Source organism: Medicago sativa, chromosome 7 (genome assembly GCF_051527215.1).
Source record: "Medicago sativa cultivar Bolivia chromosome 7, Bolivia_mono, whole genome shotgun sequence".
Taxonomy (NCBI): Eukaryota; Viridiplantae; Streptophyta; class Magnoliopsida; order Fabales; family Fabaceae; genus Medicago; species Medicago sativa.
The window spans coordinates 45378254-45396222 of record NC_140755.1 but is presented as its reverse complement, the minus strand read 5'-3'; the positions used below and the strand labels follow the sequence as shown (position 1 = coordinate 45396222).

The 17969-nt window shown below is 35.0% G+C and overlaps 2 protein-coding genes across 3 annotated transcripts; both read right to left on the bottom strand.

Moving 5' to 3' along the window:
• Positions 1-404: 404 nt before the first annotated feature.
• LOC146906162 (Pyridoxamine 5'-phosphate oxidase family protein) lies at positions 405-6170 on the bottom strand. The gene is made up of 6 exons (XM_085722746.1): positions 5904-6170; positions 3503-3538; positions 2379-2580; positions 1372-1450; positions 1126-1243; positions 405-678 (listed from the first exon to the last, which is right to left on the bottom strand). The coding sequence occupies exons 1-6, from the start codon at positions 6068-6070 to the stop codon at positions 654-656; spliced, it is 627 nt and encodes a 208-aa protein (XP_085578872.1). The 5' UTR covers positions 6071-6170; the 3' UTR covers positions 405-653.
• A 2102-nt stretch (positions 6171-8272) lies between these two features.
• Positions 8273-17641, bottom strand: LOC146906161 (Iron-sulfur cluster biosynthesis family protein). Of its 2 annotated transcripts, XM_085722743.1 has the most exons (14): positions 17175-17641; positions 15581-15688; positions 15400-15503; positions 15239-15322; positions 15027-15099; positions 14872-14937; positions 14608-14697; positions 12418-12483; positions 11942-12081; positions 11771-11857; positions 11621-11684; positions 11363-11506; positions 8634-8798; positions 8273-8536 (listed from the first exon to the last, which is right to left on the bottom strand). In XM_085722743.1, exons 1-13 carry the CDS (start codon positions 17526-17528, stop codon positions 8655-8657), a joined length of 1524 nt encoding a protein of 507 aa, XP_085578869.1. In that variant the 5' UTR covers positions 17529-17641; the 3' UTR covers positions 8273-8536; positions 8634-8654. The 2 variants fall into 2 exon arrangements, with proteins under 2 accessions (XP_085578869.1, XP_085578868.1); XM_085722742.1 differs by having other exon boundaries at positions 8273-8798.
• Between the last annotated feature and the right edge of the window lie 328 nt (positions 17642-17969).

Below are 17969 nucleotides of genomic sequence, written 5' to 3'. Positions count from 1 at the left end.
ATCCATAAGAAACAAATTCATATATGTATAAAACGCCTCTTGATAAATGATAACCGTCTCAAATAGGAAAAAAAATGATCAATGTAATTTAAGAGTGTGAGTCCTAATGTTTTCAGCGATAAATTCCCATAGAGTTTTGCTCTGACTTTAAATGGAACCCTCCACTAGTGAAAGGTAGGCCTAAACCCCTCGGATTAGTCAGTCCTTTGTCATTTGTTTTAAGCATGTCAACTAATAAAGAATCCATGGAAGATTGTTTCAATGTGGATAAAAAATTATGCGAAACAAAGGCATGAAATTACATCGCATGTCATCGGAGAAAAACTTTTCTTAGAATAGATAGATCAATGTGCCAATGATTGCAATGTTTTCATAATACAGTAAGTCACAACTAGGCAACAACCTGAAATCAATTTGTGTTGTTACATATCACATTTTCACAAATGAAATATTTCATTTCTTGATGGTTACCAGCAGTTACAACTTACAACAAATGTTGTTTCCTTTGCACAATATGGTGCAAAGAAAAGCTTTACACAAGGGAAGGAATACACAACTTGAAACACAGTACATATACATTTGATTTATAAACAAGAAAAATAAAATATGTGCATTTACATCCCCCAAAATATGAATGACAATTAGAAGAGTCTTCAGAGAACGAATCCATGATTGTTCCTGTAGATGATAGAGAATGAATCAGCAAAACATGGAAATGAAGAAAAGGTAAAAGCCACAAAATTTGATTATTTTTTATACTATATTCATTATAAGTGTGACATTTTCTTCCTTATTTATTTACTGTTTTGGGGTGAGGTTTTGTAATGCAGTATCTAACGTTTTAAAAATCTGACCGGAATTAAACCGGTGACCTTTAGGTCATGGTTCGATTGATTCAACTATAGTTAAATCGGATGACAAATAAATAAATAGAATTTATAAAATTTAAAACTGAAACGGTTGAACCAACGATGGTTGGCCTGTGGTTCAGCTAGACAAGAATGTAACCGAGATCAAACCAACCAGTGAACTAGCCTGTTACTAGGTCAATTGGCCGGTTTGATCCCTTTTTTAAAACACTGGCCATATCATTAGCATTGCAAGGACGGTAATATGTTCACTTACAATTTATGATGTAAGTACTCTTCCACTGTGAGAGGTTTTGGACCACCATACCAATCAATTAAAAATATATTTTCGATTTCCAATTTGAAAACTTGAAAGTCATGGTCCTCTGGCCAGTCTGTTGAACATTATTTAAAGTTAGTGTGAATCAGTGCTTAATAACCTGTATACGTATATATAATAACACATTGAATATTTGCAACCATTCACATGAATAATAAGGAAATTGGTTTTTTGGCCAATTACCCGTCATCTCTGAATGCTTGGCAAACAAGGCATTTCTGGCAAATTCGGCTTCCTTCGACTTTTTATTAACCAATTTAAGCTGAAAAGGAGTGAGAAAATTAATTTCCAAGAAATATTAGAGGACACCCAATAGGGTTTTGCCCATAAACTGTGTTGTGATATAGGTACGAGTAGCTATATTGTTTCAGATATAAGAACACCTATGTTTGAGAATCATAATCAATGAAACTTGTATATGACAATCAGGCAAGCATAACAAGACCATTGAAAATAAAAGCCATACAACGTGTCCCGTGAGCATAGCTCAGTTGGTAGGACAATGCATTATTATATGCAGGGGCCGGGGTTCGAACCCCGGACACCCCATTTATTCTAGCCACTAGGCTACCTGACCAAAAAAAAAAGCCATACAACGTATATATAGTAGACTAGGGACAATCTTAGAAGCTAATTAAGGCATTTATATCTATATAACCAGAACTGAATCACTGTAATTACTACCAAGACTATACAAAGACTGTGTGTGATTCCTTGATAAAATTTCATCCCCAATGAAAGGATTCATAGAATTCTAAAGTGACATTATACACCTGTCTTCGAATAATTATACTAATAATCTGTCTCATTATATAAATTTTAATTCAAGGAGAATTGAGCAAAAAAAAAAATGGCATCATCTACAAGCAAGGGATTTAAGTGCAATCTGAGAAATTAGGATCAAAATTAAACTTGGTAATGGTAACATTCATCCTATAAATATCTTCTTTTTTTTTCACTAATCATTCTATAAATATCTAAAACTATAGTGGATTGCTAATTGAAGCAGTGGAATTGTTTTTATGAACATCGTGCTCATAACTAACTAGCATGTGAACGGGAAATCGCCAAAAAGCGTAATTTAGAACAAACAAAGATACAAAGTAGATAGAACTAATAAAGGAGAAACATTGAGGAAACAAATTTTTATAATCATAGTCATATTCAATAGAATTTATTTTCTCACACACCTTTCCCGTAAGAGAAATTTTCGAACAAGTAGGATTCTCTGGGTCTTTCTTGCCACAAGTCCCGAGAGGGTATTCACTGACTGTGAACGAAGCTCTTTCATCCATTAAAGCATTTCTTGCTGTTGGGTCTAGAGTCGTTAAGTAGAAGTATGGGATGCCACTGCCTTGGTCCGGTAGTCCATCACTAAATGATACCACATTGCTGCATATAGATAAATTTATTAACTTAACTTCAAATATTGAAAAATTAACAAGTTAATTGCAAAATCCAATGGTCAACATTAACAATGTATGAGGTGCACCAACCCATCCCAAGAAAGCTCAAATATCACATAGGGCCGCATAAGGAATTGGGTCCCACAACAGGACTCAAGGCTGGCCCAGATTGGATCCCTTGTTTGAGCCCCAAGTCACCACGCCTATAGCGAGTAAACTATAACCTGGCTGTTCTCATTGTGGATGGCAACAAACTCTCCTGTCTCAACATAAATGTTGTGATCGTTCTCTACTTCGTATGGGGAAAAGTTCTGTAAAGTTTATTGGCAAAGAATATTTGGCATCCACCGTGGGGCCAAGGAAAACTTTCCTAAGCCATGCTAACCTATAACCCACTGACCATCGGATGCACCAAGAGTTGTCACAATAGTGGACGACAAGAAGGAGGAAGACAAAAAATCTCTCAAATCACCAAGCTCAGGAGCATGATGACGGCAGTTTGGCTGTGTTAGCAAGAAGGGAGAAATCTTTGGTGACATAGCATATGATTGCAAAAAGAAAATTAGAAGATGAGTTGAGAAAAAAATGGAGATGCAAAGGAATCCTGAGTCCCAAATAAAGGGCGCACAAATTACCCAAATGGGGCATAGGAAATGCAGAAAACAGAGGACATGGGCGAGGGAAATCAGCAGAGAAGCTGAGCTAGATAGAGGGGCCAATGATGGCCACTGCAGAGGACATGCTGTGAGATAGGAAGAAGTGCTAAGGAAGACAAACCACTCACCATGGTCATTATGCAGCAGAGACTATTACAGTTTACAGTAATGAGTTGTAAATTGATTCAATTTGAACAGATGATGCATAAAATTTTAAAGATGTATCAAATAATAACAGTAGGAAACGCTTACCCAAAGGGTGCTCCATCCAAATCAGTTGAGATAGTACTGCAAAGAAACAATAAGCTGTTTAAGTGATTTCAATATAAACCCAGGAAGAAGTCTTAAAGGCTTCAATTTATATGATTTCATATTCAACTTTGCATCTATAAATAACCAATCTGTAAATTTGAAAAAGGCATACACTAATCTGTGAATTAGAAAAGTCATAAACTTTCAAGATAACAAGGTAAATGAAAATTCTCCAGCAGTTATGTTAGAAATTTCATATTATTCTTTTGTATCATCCAGAAATAGGAATCTCCCAAACCAAGGGTGTACTGTACACCATGTAGACCATCAGCTTGGCTGGTAGGTAGGTAGGTAGGTAGCAAACCATCAACTATAATAATATTCAAAATTTCATGTTACAAAAGATGATAAAAAGAAGAGTAAATAGTCAAATTGGTCCCAAACAAAAAACACCAGATCTAATTGATCCTTAAGAAATGAAAAACATCAATTTAGTCCTTAAGAATCTCATATGTTGATTAGTCCCTCAAAGACTAAAATGTCCTTAAAAATCATCATAAAAATACTAATTTGATCCTCATTCTTTAGGACAAAATTGATATAGTTCATTTCTCAAGGACCAAAGAAGGAGTAAACCGTCATTTTAGCCCTTCAATGTTTCACGCTCTCTTGTTATAATCTCTGAGTTTATCAAAATTATAAAAACATCCCCGAATGTGTCTTCTCTATTCGGTATGGTACTCAAATGTGACTTTCGTTAGTTAGTTTAGTCTTTAAATGTATCTTTTGTTAGTCAGTATGGCCCATGAAATTACTAACAAAAGACGTGATAAGTGATATTTTGCAATTTGAAACATTCAAAGGGAGTATAATGACACGGTCTCCACATTGTGAGACAAAAATGACCATTTACTCACCAAATAAGTTTTACTAAAGATCAATTTGAGTATTTACTCCAAAACCAAACAAAGTATGGAAGTATTGGCTACAAACAACACAAATCAAGCAGAGTTATAAAAAGTTAAAAATGTTCTGAAATGGGCCTCAACCTACATCGTTGAAAGACGACGTAGCGCATTAAGGCCCCATAACCTATAATCCTCCTTACTCCAGGACGGAGAGAGGATTTCTGGTGAGCTCGACCGCACAGAAGCGCGACCCTGTCAATCAGGAATGTTGCTGTGATTTCTAACGAACTCCACTTCTATGGTCGGGTTTCACAGAGTGAGTTACAACTGGGCTCCCATATATAAAGATTGGTTACACGCCACAACAAATGGACACTTTTTCACCACCTTTCCAGCGAGAACTACCTCCGCTGTGAACTAGAGTAGTGTGAGAGAGTCCGGGAGGCGCGGGAGAAACAACAGGTACAAATGCTCCAGGATTACAAGAGAGGGAGACACTACATCTCCACCCAAATCCTTAGACCATCCCCAATGGTGAGGTCTTCACCATTTAAGACCCGGTACCTAATAGGTACCTCCATTGGGGAAAATTTTTTGGGGGTCTCTTAAGACACAGGGTCTCACTTAAGACCCTCATTCTTAAGTAGACCCCACACCATTTTTTAATAAAATAATCATTGTTGATTTGCTTTTGTTGAAATGTAAATGATAAAGAGTTATTCGTGATACCCATTTAGACATTTTGTTAGAGGGTCTCTATTAGAGTGGTTGAGTACCTATTAGGTACTATTATTAAAAAATTATAAAAAAGTGATGTGTCCATGTGGGACTCGTTAAGACCTTAAGACATTAGCTATATGGGTCACCTATCTTATACATCCAACATTTTATCCATCGACATACAATGAGGGAACATAATCACTCACAGATTTAACCACTAACACTAGAACAGGGCCGGCCAAACATGTCAAGAGACCTAAAGCAAAATTTATAATGAGGCCTTTTGGAATTAAAAAATAATAACACAATGTGTGTTAAACGCATAATAAATCAAGTTTTGTTGAATCCAAAATTTGGACTTTAGACCAAAAGGATTTGAGGTCTTAAAATTGACCAACTAAGCTAGATAAATATTGATTATTAGTATGTCATATTATATATTGATAGCTGAATTTACTTATTTTGAGGCCTTTTTTTAACCCAAAATCTTGAGGCCTAAAGCCCTTGCTTGGGTGGCTTGGCTCTTAGGCCGGCCTAGTCTAGAAACCCAGCAAATAGTTCCGTCGTATCGAAAAACTAATTGTATACACTACGTTGATTGAATATACATCGATCTGAGATAAAAAAGAAACAAACTAAAAACTCACGTTGACTACATAAAACATGAATATAAATATAAACATAACAACAAATAAATAAATAAACAAGTGAATCATAATTAAAGTGATGAAAGTAAAAGCAGTAAAGGAATTGAAAGAAGTAAGAGAGATTACTTCAAGACACCCCAGAAATTTGAAGAGACCAACCAACGAGCAGTTGCAGCAGCATCCTTTGGGTCAGGTTTTGTTGAGATCGACAGCAATCTACCTTGTACCGCAGAATTTTGGGAACACAACAAGATCAAGATCAAAGGGAGAACAAGATGGAAGAAGACCTTCATTTTGATGAAACCCAAGCACAGCAAGTTTTCTTCTCTTTTCTTTTCAAGTCTCCAACTCTTCGGCAATGACCACGCTATACAACCGGTAGAATGCCCGTCTGGGTCTTTGCTGTGTAGTATGGAAGTTTATAGACTTTAAATAAAATGGTAATTATTTCTTAGTTTTTTTTTAAATTTTAAATTATGAATATTTCATGTGCCCAAGTGACAAGCATCTAACATCACTAAAATAGCCAACTCAACAAAAAATTGGAGTGAGGGGCTACAAAATCAGAAAAGGAACTTAGGGGCCAAAGTCGCACAAAATAAAATTAAGGTGGTCAAAATCGCACAATTAAAAAAAATTGGAAGGTTCAAAGCGTAATTAAATTTTCAATTTTATTTTTAAAATGTTTTTATTGAATACTTAAAAAATACTCCTCATGTACATGCTGATACTCAGGCACGGATCCACCCATTGGCAACTGGGGGCAGCTGACCCCACCTATATATATATTTTTCACAATAAATAATGAGTTGATTTTATACTTTGACCCCTCATAAAAAATGATGATGCCCCCACATGGTAGCAATAAAAACGCTCTAAGAGAAACTAAACATGGGTTTCAGTGTAGAATCATGGAAATAAGTCTAGTTTTTTAAACTTTTGATGAATCTTGGGCATTTTTTTTCTCCAAGTAAAAGGAAAATAAAAGCGAGTAGCCGAACATACATATTAATCCATGTAATTTGTGTTCTTTTTGTTCTTATTTTTGTATTATGCAGTATTGTTGAGATTTAACAAATTTTATCCCAATTTTTATTATATTCCAAACTTTTACTTGTATTTAATTAGTGCTATATCCTATAAATATATAGAAATTGAAAAATATGTAAAGAATATCAAAATTTTAGTCTCAAAATATAACTTACCTACCTTTAAAAATATGAAGAAATGTAGACGGTAAATATAATTCTAAAATATTCAAGAGACTCCAAAGTAAATAATTATGGATCTTGATTTTATATTAATTATGTCATTTAAAAAATCTTAGATAATGATATCATCATTTGATTCTTTATAAATTTATTATATATTTTTAATAAATATTTATAGTAAATAATTTGAACCCACTTATTAAAATTTCTGGATCCGTCCCTGCTGATACTTTATGATATTTAACAGATAAGTAAAAACACAAAAATGGATAATGTTGTGAGTATTCACTAAATGATTTAATTTAAGATATGAATCAGAAGAATTGTTTTTCGATGAATCAAACTTAAAAGTTATATTTTTTGTGGTTGGAGGTAATGATGCATACGAGACTCAATCAATCAAAATAAAATAAAAAAATTGTTTTGAACTCTTTTAGCATGCTTTTGTTGATATACTAACATAGTTACACAAATAAAAATAGAATATGATTTATACATTTTCAATTTTTGTTTGTGTGTTAATGTTTAGATTGCTAGGGAAGGGGAAATTGACTCTGATAATCCAAAGTTCGACCGTGAAATAAGTATAATCCGACCAACAATTATTCGACTTCGACCAAGGAAGAATCGAACTCGAATTTTTCGAAACAATTCGTCTTTTGGCAGAGCTCATTAACCACTTAAGTTTAGTCACTTGGTTATTCATTTTCTACTTTAATTACAAGTATTATTATTTATTTATATTTGTAAAGTGTGATGTATATACACACTTACATATTAATGAAGAGTAATCAATACATATTTTCTTTAAGTATTTTACATACATATAAGTTTTTATAATAAAAAAATTTGTTAGCGTATCTTAACTGTATCGTGTCCTAAATTTTAAAAAATAAATAAATAACTGGGTATCCATATTGCACCCGTACCATATATACATATCCAAGCTTCATAGCAGATGGCAAAACAATTATGATACGCCAACAAAATAGATTTGGAGTTAGCTTTAATAAGAATATATAAGATATAAGATAAGATTGACCAAAACACTTGATGTCTATCTCCCCCTTTTAGTTTACACACACCACACAGCTGTCTATAGATTCAGACTTCATTCATAGTACTTCCTTCTCAGAAAATTAGGACAGTTCAACTTTTTTATAGTATACATTTAGATTCAGAGGTTACTTTGAAAGTTGGAAAAAATCGATGTGATAAATATACAACAAACTAAAGTTGCATAATTTCCTACTTTGCTTGCCTCTTACCTTTGCACAATATGAATTTCGGCATCAATCAGGCAAAATATATAAAACCCATGATACCAAGTATTACAATGAATATTGTTTTTCCTACTCAATGTTTACTATTCATCTTGTACATGTCACAGTCTAAAAGAGATGAACTAGAACTATGATACACAAGCAAACACAGCTGAGAATCCGGGGCCGTATCCAATACTTTAACAGAATGCAGCCTAGGCTCTGCTACAATGTAAATAGATACAAGGATGACAGCATGTGAGCCTGAAACTTTCATGAATATGACCTGATCATTGAATCAGCCAAATTCTACTGTGATCATTTGATTGCCACCGAAGCGCATTGAAATGGATTATTCATATATAGTGGTTAAATTGTTCCACCTATATAACCTTTAACGCTTCTCAATCAGATCTTTCTAGCTCCCGAAATTTTTTATCCCATTCGTTAGCTTCATAATCTTGGTCAAGAAAGTCCTTGTCAGTACTATACACAATTTGATCCTGTCCTATCACTGTCTTTTGGGCCATGTCCCGAGCGCTGAAAAGCTGAAAACATAAAGAATTGTTCAGAAAGAATATCCTGAGTAAAATGCAATCACAGATCCAGCCTAATTTCCTCAAGCCAGGCAAATGAAGAGACGGAAAGCGTATAAAGACATAGGTGAACTGTACTTTATATGTCAGGGATGCATATACCTACTGGATGTGTTCAAGTAACAAGCAATCATCCAAAATAATATGAACATAAGATGGAATTCTCTAATCCAGTGAGTTGGAATATTCATTCAAGAAATAATTTCCGAAATTCATTTGCATAATTACATGGAAGGGATACCTATAAACTATGAAAAGCAAGGTAACATTCTGATAAACTAAAGCCATGTTTTGCTAGTACATGAAGTCTTAGAATTTAGCTTAGGCCTAACTCAATCTAACAAAACCGGCTTCTAAAGCGAGATGTTCACCACTTATAAGCACTACTTAGGCCATATCTCTAGTTGATGTGGAATAAACCTAACCCCTCACACCCAACACAATGAAGGTGTTGGAGGCTGCAATGAAGGCAATTAAGGCCTCTATGGGCGAACCGTAATTAAGGCTTACTTTCCAACAAACCCCCTCATGCCTAGACCCAATTGGCTTGAAGCATCCCCGGGTCTAGAATAGCCTTTGAAACCATCTTAAAATTTGGGTTTAAAGCTTAACTCAAAACCCCACAAAACGATTTTTAATGTGAGGGATGACCACCATTTATAAGCATTAGCTAGGCCATTTCTCTAGGCAATGTGGGACTAAACCCACCCCCTCACATCCAGCACAATGAAGGTGATGGAAGCTGAAATTAAGGCAGTCCAAATTGTGCAATTAAGGCGACTAGGGGAAGACTTCAATTATAGACAGAATTTTCCAACATATAGCAAGCAATAAGAGAATTAGTATAGTTCTAAATCTGTAGAACATTTCCTTTAACCTAATTTATATTTTTATAAACAAGCCCAACATTGTTTTTATGTCCTTTAAAGGAATGCATAAATATAACTTTTTGCCCCTGCAAATATACAACCTTTTGACAGTCGCCGTAAAAAAAAAACAATTGTTTATGATCCTTGTAATGTATCACCTTTTCCATTTGGTCATTATTTTATTTGTCATGTAACCCTGTTTATTTTATATTCTCATATATGGGCTATATATAGGAGTAAAATCAATATCACCCACAAAGAGGCCAATTTTGAAATTAACAAATATTTCAGGGACTAGAACAAAACAAGGACAAAAGTGAAAAATGGTAGATTTTTAAACACTAAAAACATCGGGGAAAAAAATACAAGGACTAAATGAAAAATGTGGTATATTTATGAGGAAAAAAAAATTAAATTTAAGGAACGTTTACTTCAACTTTATAGTGAATAAAATGGTGGCGTCTAGGGTGAACGTGAACCATCAAATAGGTTGTTCACTAGTGTACCACTTTTATACACCATATTTATTTAAATGTCAAGATAAGTTAGAAAAAAAATGAGAACACGTGTATCTTTCTACACACAATTTATTGCCCCACCCCGTCACCTCTTGCATTTTGTTCAACAAGTCATGGCGCAACTCGCTCATTAGGCCATCGTCGGCAAGCCAACGTCGCATTCCTCTGTAACAGCCACTATGCCCTGGTCCTGCCATTGTTCTTTCTCGACAATGTTCCCAATTCAACCACGTCAGTGCTCAATCCTTGTTTCGAGCTCCACCGATCCGAGTCCAAAACGAACCATAACGCTCACATGAGACTCCACAAAGATCTGTTTTGTGGTTACAGACACAAGAGGAAGCAAAATACAGGGGGAATTGGCGATGCGGTGCTAAACCAGGATTACCACTTCCGCATACATCAATTGCTTTTTGCTTATAACCGTAATTCGTAACATTATGCACTAGTTCATTAAAGTGTAAATTTCATGCCTCAAAGGTTAAACTTCTTTAGTCAGAGCATCATTTCTGCCTTCTCTTCTGGAAAGGCACCATAACGGTCCTCATCTCAAGCTCCACAGATCCGGGTCCAAAAGGCACCATAACGCTTGCACGAGACTCCACAACGATCTCGTTTGTGGTTACAGACACAAGAGGAAGCAAAATACAGGGGGAATTGGCGATGCGGTGCTAAACCAGGATTACCACTTCCACATAGATCAATTGCTGTTTGCTTATTACCATAATTCATACCATTATGCACTAGTTCAGTAAAGTGTAAATTTTATGCCTCTGGTTAAACATCTTTAGTCATCATCATTACTCTTTTTTGGACAGATTTTTGGTTTTAATTCGAAGATGTGTGATTTATAGATGTTTTTGTATATTTGTTTTGGGGAATTATTGAATTCAAATAAAGAGGCTTATTATTTGGGGGAATCATTGATTTATATATGTTTTTGTATTATTTGATCTGGTTCTTCTTTGCCTGAGCCATGAAGATGCAGAAACTGATACAATGATGAACATGCAGGCGCAGCGGAAAGAGAGTGAAATCGACCAGGGGAGAGAGAAAGAAGTGGATAAAGTGAGAGACCACAATATGCTCATGATTTTCTTATTTTCACAGGGAAAATAGATGTGCATACCTTCTGCGTCAATGAAATGTCGGGCAATTCAAGTACTCGTGCACACTGCTGTCTAGCTTTGTTTCTCTTTTCAATGTCGGCATTCCTTTTCCGAACAAAAAACCACCGAACCAAAGGAATTGCAAAGAAGGAACCAGCATAAATCTGCATATATTATCATTCAAGAGTTAAAACCTTTGCCAGAAAATAAGATAAATTTGCAATTCCTTTTCAATATTGAACAACTTTATTTTCTGGAAATGCAAATGTTGTTCATACCTGAAGAATAGGAAATATGTCGGCTACAAATTTAATAAAGCTATCAGGTCTAACTGCCACTTCTCTGGATAAATATAAAACAAATGTGAGTATACTGAAATAAAACAATACTAGATTAAAGTTAACTAATGTGTCGTGTGAAGAGCCTACTTCAACATGGTTCCGAGAACAATAACTCCAAAGAGATTAAGGCCTCCCAGACCAACGACCATTGCTCTCTCTGATGAGGAAGTTTTACTGAAAGAACATTCATCCATGTTATGGTTAAGTAACCAGAGAGTAATAACGACAAATAGGTATGAAAAAAATACAATAAAGAACCTGAATTGCCATCTTTTCTCCTCGAAAAATTTCTCAACTCCTCCAACCCAATCTGCCCATCTTTTTCCAACATATTCTTTTCTCTTACTCTTTTGAGAAGCTGTCCTCTGAAGAGATGGAAACCTATATAGAATATTTCCCTGCATAACAAGCAATGTGAGAGTATAATATAAAAAGAGGATAAAAAGAGGGAAAATATCAGTCTCAACAAGAAACCAAAATACATTATATTTTATACGAGTGGCGAAAGGTATACTACTTAAGAGCTGTAAATTAACACTTTATTTTAAAACAAATAAATAGTAACAATGATCTGTTGCATCCTTAAAGAAATTTAGTAATTTATGCCAAAGAGGGGTCAACAAGGACGAGTTTTAATGACTAATATAAAAACAATCCTTTTGTTATCACCATCAGACAGAAAAATGAAGGGTGCAGGTTATAGTGTTTCAATTCATTTCATTATCTAAATATACCTCTTCATCAACAACAGGTTGACCATCAAATCGTAATAGCACAGGTAAAATATATGATTCGTCATCCTGGAAACATACAGAGACAAACAGTTAAAAAGGTAGAAGATAAAATATTAAATATGTGAAGCATAAAATATTAGAGAAGCATTCAATAGCAATATAGCAAAAAAATATACAATATAAAAAATGGAAATTCAGTACTTATAAAAAGAACACTCAACCATCTGTGCCTTTTTTAAAATAAATTTACCCAAACACAATAAAAGATCTTGACACCCTCGTGCAAAACTAAGTTGATCAGCGATAAACGAGGGATACATAACCACCAATCTCAAAGAGTATTTTGAGCAATACTAAGTAATTTAATATGGTGGCTGACTTATGGCAAGAATTAGAAATATTTTATATTGTTCCATGGAAATATTGTGGAAAATCATATTATTTTATTTTTTCGGGGCACTAAAAAAAAGAATTAGATGAAGTTAAGGGACAGATCCTTGCCTTAAACCTCTACCATCAGTCAAAGAAGCCTTTGCCATGGTGAGAATAAGAAAGTCGGAGAAAGATGTGGTTGGAGAACAATTCTACTATTGATGATGCTCAAATGAATTCAGCTCTAACTATAAAAAGACTAGGCGAGCAATATAAAGAGGAGTGTGATAGGAGGTGATCAGTTATTAATTTGCTTATTTTTGGCTTTTCAATTGGGCAGAGATTAGAGATATCTCTACGTATTCATCTAAGGAGCTTGATTCTAAGATTGCAGAAGATATCCTTCAATAATCATACCTTTTATAAGCTAAATAATACAGACATTTCATTTTCTTACATTTGGTCGGTTTATGATAGAGCAGAGATAACAATTGTAAAGTAAAGCAATGATAAAAGATGAAATAGATGAATTTGTGTTATTAAATGATGAAGAAACGGATGAACAATCTGCAACTTGCAGCCCAGAGCAACAGCTCCTTGGAGAAGAGACATTTCTCTCTCTCTGCCTAAACCATAAAGTCCCTGACAGAATGATACTCAATGCTTTCCTCTTTCCTTCCATACCTCTTATACTCCCTCTCAAATGTATTTCCCCTCCACTATCTAACTAACTTGCCAGCTCACCATTTCCTCTCCAATTTGGGCTTTTATCATCATGGGCCCTATCACTTTAGATCTCTTTGGAGTGGTTTCCATATTTTATTAGATTTCATAACCTGTTTTCTTTTTTAATTAGAAATAGGCATCATTACACCCCATTTATCAATATTAAATTCTTATCTAGAGTTTGTTCTTTCTTTTTCCTCTTCTACTTAACTATAATTTCAACAGGATGCATGCTCTCACCAATAAAACTGAAAGGAAAAAAAAAAGCTCCTTCCTAAAGTTTTATAGTAGACAAATTATCAAACTAGGCCTAATCGCTATATGACAGTCTTCTATACCAAATATATTATCAATGAAAATAGGCAATAAATAATCATTATGATGCACCCACTTTAATAAACTTGGAAGAAGAAAAAAAAATACAGCAAACAGGTCGTTATATGTGATGCAATAGCCATGAGTAGGAGTGGAAGCATTCAACAACAATGCATGCCAAGCCAATATCAACACCCTCAGTAATAAATCATTTAAACTCATGTGTCAGTGGTGCACTATCAGTTGGTCATGCAGATTTGGTAAACCAAGCAATGAAAAAGTGAAAAATACAGATAACGGCTCCTAGTATCCATTATAGCAAGTGCCAGTGCCGACCGTGTGGAAGACAGCTGTTAGAACTGGTGTTATAGGAGAACCTATAAATTTACTGAATTGAGACAGATTTTCTTTTGATAAACACTCAAGAAACTAAATGTTTCTTCTCAGTAGAATTACATAGATGGAAACAGGCACTGTCATTCATTTATCAAGATAGGATTTGAGAGCCTATCTTATATTCTAACCATCGTCTGCCTGGAAACTAACAGAATGCCTCCCATTTCGCTCTAATAATCTATTAGTTCAAATATAACATACATCTTAACTAGGCTGAGCCATTTCTATTGGACCTGAGCCTTGTAAATAAAATATGTCGTAAAGTTTATCATGTTCGTTTCTTAGGCAAATGTGCACCAGATAAGTAGGTTGGAAAAATATGGGTAGAAGCAGAACAACACACTGGTTAACTTATTCATCAAAATATCCTTGCTAAATTACCTTGATTCTCTCCGTAGAATCTATATCAAGATATGGAGCCAGTTCTTCAGCTGCAACAACACCACCATTAGATGCGATGTATTGCCCAATCTGTGCAAAAGACGATCAAAATGAAACAAATAATGGAAATAATCATGCTTAAGTGGATGAGAAACAGATGAAGGGAAATAACAAAAAGGTTAAAATGTGTTTGTGTGTGTGTGTGTGTGTGTAAAAAATTAAATCAAAAGCAACGGACCACTGAATTCAGTCCTCAATTATTACCAACTTCCATCTCTCTTCTTCGATTCCTTGATTGGGATCACCGTCTCCAAACACAAAGGAGAAGACCTATCAAGAAACCATATCAAAATACTGCTTTTTGCTAGACACGGGAAAAATGAGAACATAAGACGTAATTCATTTTCATCATCACATACTGATTCAATGAAGTTCGTCTTGTTGTCATCAACTTGTACCCTCCGCCTTCTATTGTAATATGGATCCCAGTACCTTCCATGGTATAAAATAGATCATTGGTCACAAAACATTTTTACCTAAATAACCATGTCTTTTTAATTTGAATGAAGTGTGCTACAGATTGAAACTATATTTAAATAATTTGACGTTCAAAGATAAGTATCCTCCTCACCAGAATAAATCTACTGGATTAAAGTAGAAATTAAATCCTGAATCATATGATCTGCTTCCACGTCTCCCACGATTGTCGTCTTCACTGTAATTAATAAATATTATGAGTGCATTCACAAAAAAAAAAACAATGATATTTGAGATATCTCCATTATGAAGTACCTTCTGCTGCTGGTTACAAGAGCAATTATTGCAGTGTAAACAATAACAATGGATGCAATAAGTGCTGTCCCAAAAGAAACCCTTATCAAGTATTCTCCGGCACCCTAACAAAGTCAATGTCATCATAATGTAACAATCACACTCCAAGTAACAAAACATCATCAAAAGCAATCCTCCATACCTTAGCCTTTTCAATAAAAGGTTCAGCTTTAATCCTAAATGACTTGGCACCAAGCTTTGATCGATAATTTTTGGGAAACACATATAAAACGTCACCTTCCTCAGAAACCTGCAGCACAAACCATAATGTCCCCAATTGAACTTACTTCAGTAAACAAAAACTCAACACAAACATACTAGAGGCCTAAAAGTAACGAATAAGCAAAAGCAAGGGCGAAGGGGATCCCGATGCAAAAAGCTCCTGCATATGTAGTGTCCGGGCAGGGTCCCACTATTTGGTGTATTGTACACATTCTTACCCTGTTTTTTACACAAAAGGCTATTTCCAGGCTTTCAACCCTTGACCTTTCAGTCACATGACAACAACTTTACCGTAGCGCAACTAAATTAAAATCAACATTACACAAGTGCTGCTACAATGGGCTGTTTTTCTTAAAATCTAGGAATTCAAAATGCTTTTCAGTAGAGCTTTAGGGTGCCATGGCAACAATAGAAATTGCTTACAAGAAGGGTAGGTTGAAATTGTAGCTAGAGTGTGACTCTCAGCTTGTGGTTTCTGCCTTTTGTAATAATTTTCTTATACCGTGGAAAATAATAAACAAATGTCATAATTGTTTGCTGTTAACCAAGCGGGATGCAATTCCTTGTTTCATATTCTTCATGAAGGGAATCATTGAGCCAATAAATTTGCTTCTTTCAGCATTTCAATTACTAGTTTAGTTCAGTAAGATTCAAGTCCTTATTTAATTTGGAAAAATAATTCCGCAATAGATTTAGGCTCCCTAATCATAGGTTTTCATGAATTAGTTCATATCTCCCATGTTTTCTTGTACTCCTTTTAATTTCTCTTTCTAATAATATTTAGCGTGCTGCATATGTTTGATAGAGATAGCCTGCCAACCTAGTTAGGATCACTATTGCTATAGTGATGCCTTTGCCTGTTATTTTTAGTGTGAATCGGGTATCCTCTGCGGACAAATGCAGAGATAGATCTTTAGCATGCTATTTTCTTGAAAATAAGTGAACACAACAAAATATACCCACAATAAAACACAATCGAAAAGTGGACAGACAAACATACACACTACACAGTCTCTCCACTGGTAATCATAACCATCGTAAGTGTGCTACATATAAAGTTTTAGTGCATTTAGTTATCAAACTGGTCCAAGAAGAATTAGCTCAGTGGTAAGAGCTTGACATTATAACTTCAAGAGTGCGTTTGATTAGCTTAAAAACAGGGTACTGGACTGGACAACTTTTGTGTACCCTGTTTGATTTAGAAACTGGTCATCAGACTGAACAAAACATGAATTCTTGTCCCTCACCAAAAATATTATTTCTCTATCTCTCGTTACAGTTTTGTAAGGTCTTGTCTTGTACTGTTTTGTCCAATACTTACTGCTTTGCGAATCAAACGCACCCCAAGGGACGGAGTTCAAATCTCGTAAGGGGACAGCTATAGAATAGCCATTAGTATCATTCTTATTAATAATAATTTTCCATTCTCCAATTGATTTAAAAAAATATATATATCAGCATATTCAAAATTCACAAACAAAACAAATAAAAATGAAAGAGAAAACAATACCAACCTCTAAGAAACCATCAGTATCAGCAGCAAGAGCTTGAAGAGCTTTCTGAGCTTCATTCAACTTAAGACCAGCTCTACTAGCAACATCACCAACAGTCACCCTACCACCACACCCATCAACAGCATCCATAGTCCTTTTCCTAACATCACTCGACAGCTTATCACTTTCCACCAAACCACCTGGTCTGATCCCTCGGCCGACATCCACGGCCGCCCGCGGTACCACCAAAGCCCACCCCCTTTTATTAATTCTCCGGTTCTGCGGGAATATGAAGGGTTTGTGAAAGGGGGGTGCAGTGAAAGTAAGAAGACGAGATGTGGGGGTGATGGTGAAGCATGTAGGGGTTGTTGCCATTTGGGTAGCGTTGGGGAGGGAATTGGATTTGGGGGAAATCCGGTTAGTGTGGCCCCTGAGAGAGAGAGAGAGAGAGAGAGAGAGAGAGAGAGAGAGAGAGAATGGATGTGTGTGGAAAGAAGGCGGGAGGATGAGGCCGGTGTTTTGACACATTTGGCCTCTCATACTCACTCACATTCAATGTGGATTCTTTTAATTTAAAAAAAATAAAAAATAATATACTTTGAGAAATTAGTCATTTGAATTTAGTGAAACTCAAATGCTGATAAGTTAGTTGATGTGTTTGGTAAAACTACCATTACAACTAAGTTATAATTGTAAAATGACATAAAATGACATTCTTAATTTATAGTTAAATTTATATTAATTTATATTTAATTGTTTATAATTTAATGATTTAATATTATTAATTTAATATATTTTTATGTATTATTATTAAAA